At 54.7% G+C, this 1744-nt stretch overlaps 1 protein-coding gene across 1 annotated transcript in view; it reads right to left on the bottom strand.

Annotated features, from left to right (window-relative positions):
* LOC106808845 overlaps positions 1–1744 on the bottom strand; it is a 23259-nt gene that overhangs the window by 12934 nt on the left and 8581 nt on the right. Inside the window, exons 9-11 of the mRNA XM_014811732.1 lie at positions 1305–1563; positions 775–993; positions 289–516 (exon numbers count right to left, since the gene is read on the bottom strand). Coding sequence (XP_014667218.1) covers positions 289–516; positions 775–993; positions 1305–1563 — 706 coding nt within the window. The remainder of the gene's footprint in view (positions 1–288; positions 517–774; positions 994–1304; positions 1564–1744) is intronic.

The raw sequence follows: 1744 nt of genomic DNA, 5'->3' as shown, positions 1-1744 counted from the left end.
GCTAAGTCAGTAAGTGAGTGACTTACAATAGAACACAGACTCAGTGACTTACAACAGAACACACTCAGTGACTTACAATAGAACACAGACTCAGTGACTTACAACAGAACACACTCAGTGACTTACAATAGAACACAGACTCAGTGACTTACAACAGAACACACTCAGTGACTTACAATAGAACACTAAGTCAGTGACTGACTAACAGAATGCTCACTCAGTTTGTAAAAAACTCATTTCTAAAAAAAAACGTCCGTCGTTCCCCCTCGCACGCGCACGCCGTCGTACCTTCCACCGCGCGTACGCGTCGAGCGCGACCGGTAGCGCCTCCTGGATTGCCGTCTCGCTGCCGAGGTGCCGAGCGTGGGTCGTCTCCAGCAGCGACGCAGCCTCCCGCAGGTCGCCGTGGCGACGGTCAAGCGGCAGGCGAGCGACGTCGTCAATGAAGAGACGGAGCGCGGCGTGGTAGTCGAGACGTGCGGCGTCGCGGCACGAGGCGAGTCGCTGGACCTCGTCCTGAGACGGGAACGAGATGGGACGTAGGTTAGTTAGTTAGGTACGATCGCATCTCGCGTGTCTCTCTCTTTCTCTCTCTTGCCTTCACTCTCGTTCTATTACTTTCTCGCTTATTCTTTGTCTCTCCCTTGCTCTAACTCTCTCTATCTCTCTCTCTCTCTCTTGCTCTCTCCCTCTCTCTCTCTCTCTCCATTTCTCTCTCTCTCCCTCCCCCTCTCTCTCTCTCTCCCCCTTCCCCCTCTCTCTCCCTCTCCTCACCTTCTCTGACGACAGCTGTATGGAGAGCTGCAGTTCCCTGTAGGTCTGTGACGCCACCGTCACGCGACGAAGCGTCTCCATCTCCGCCGGCTGGACGCGCGCCGTCGACCCGTCCACCAACGTGATCGCGACCTCCATCGCGTCAACCGTGGCGCCATCTGTGGGGAACTGCAGCGCCAGGTGGCGCGCTATCCTCACCTTGCTCGCGACGTCCGAGAGCTGCGACGGCAGAAACAAACGTCAAACAAACAAACAAACAAACAAACAAACAAACAAACAGTTGCTGTTGCGATCACGCTGCTTTGCTCGTCGCAAATCGATCGATGTTCCCAATTTTAATCAAAAATTTAATTACCGGTACAACAAAACGACCAAATTCGATTGCAGCCTCGATTTAGTGCTACTAAAATGAACGCTCATGCCAATCTTAATCTTGTTCGATTTTCGAATGTTCGCACCTCAACTGGAAAATTCCTACCACAGCGGGAACGTTCGTGCCCCGTCCAACACCCCCCAGTGGCGCCCCCTACCTTTGTGAGGAAGTCCGTCTGGCTCATCTCGCGGCGCATGCGGTGCAGCTCCCGGTGCAGTGTCTCAGCGCGTGCACGCGCGCGTCCCAGCTCCTCCTCCTTCTCCCTCAGCGACACGGCGAGCGCGGCAACAGCCGACCTCTCGTCGCACCCGGGAACAACCCCGCCGCTGCCGACCCCAACTCCATGGACTCTCTGCGGGGGGTCGCCTGCATGGGCGGGGCCATAGCTCGCGTTGGCGTTCTTGCCACGGATGGCCCTGCGGAGGGGGAGAGAGAGGAGAGACTCGTCGGTGAGTTTAGCAGTCACGAGAGGGCGCCACACGGAATATCACGTATCACGTAAGTACGTATGGTATATGTATAATGTATATGTGTGTATATGACTATGTATGTGTATATGACTAAGTATATGTGTATGTGTATATGTACATGTCAGCC

This window comes from Priapulus caudatus, unplaced genomic scaffold, assembly GCF_000485595.1.
Source record: "Priapulus caudatus unplaced genomic scaffold, Priapulus_caudatus-5.0.1 Scaffold309, whole genome shotgun sequence".
Classification (NCBI taxonomy): domain Eukaryota; kingdom Metazoa; phylum Priapulida; class Priapulimorpha; order Priapulimorphida; family Priapulidae; genus Priapulus; species Priapulus caudatus.
The sequence above is the reverse complement of the archived record's forward strand: the minus strand, read 5'-3'. Positions and strand labels throughout refer to the sequence as shown.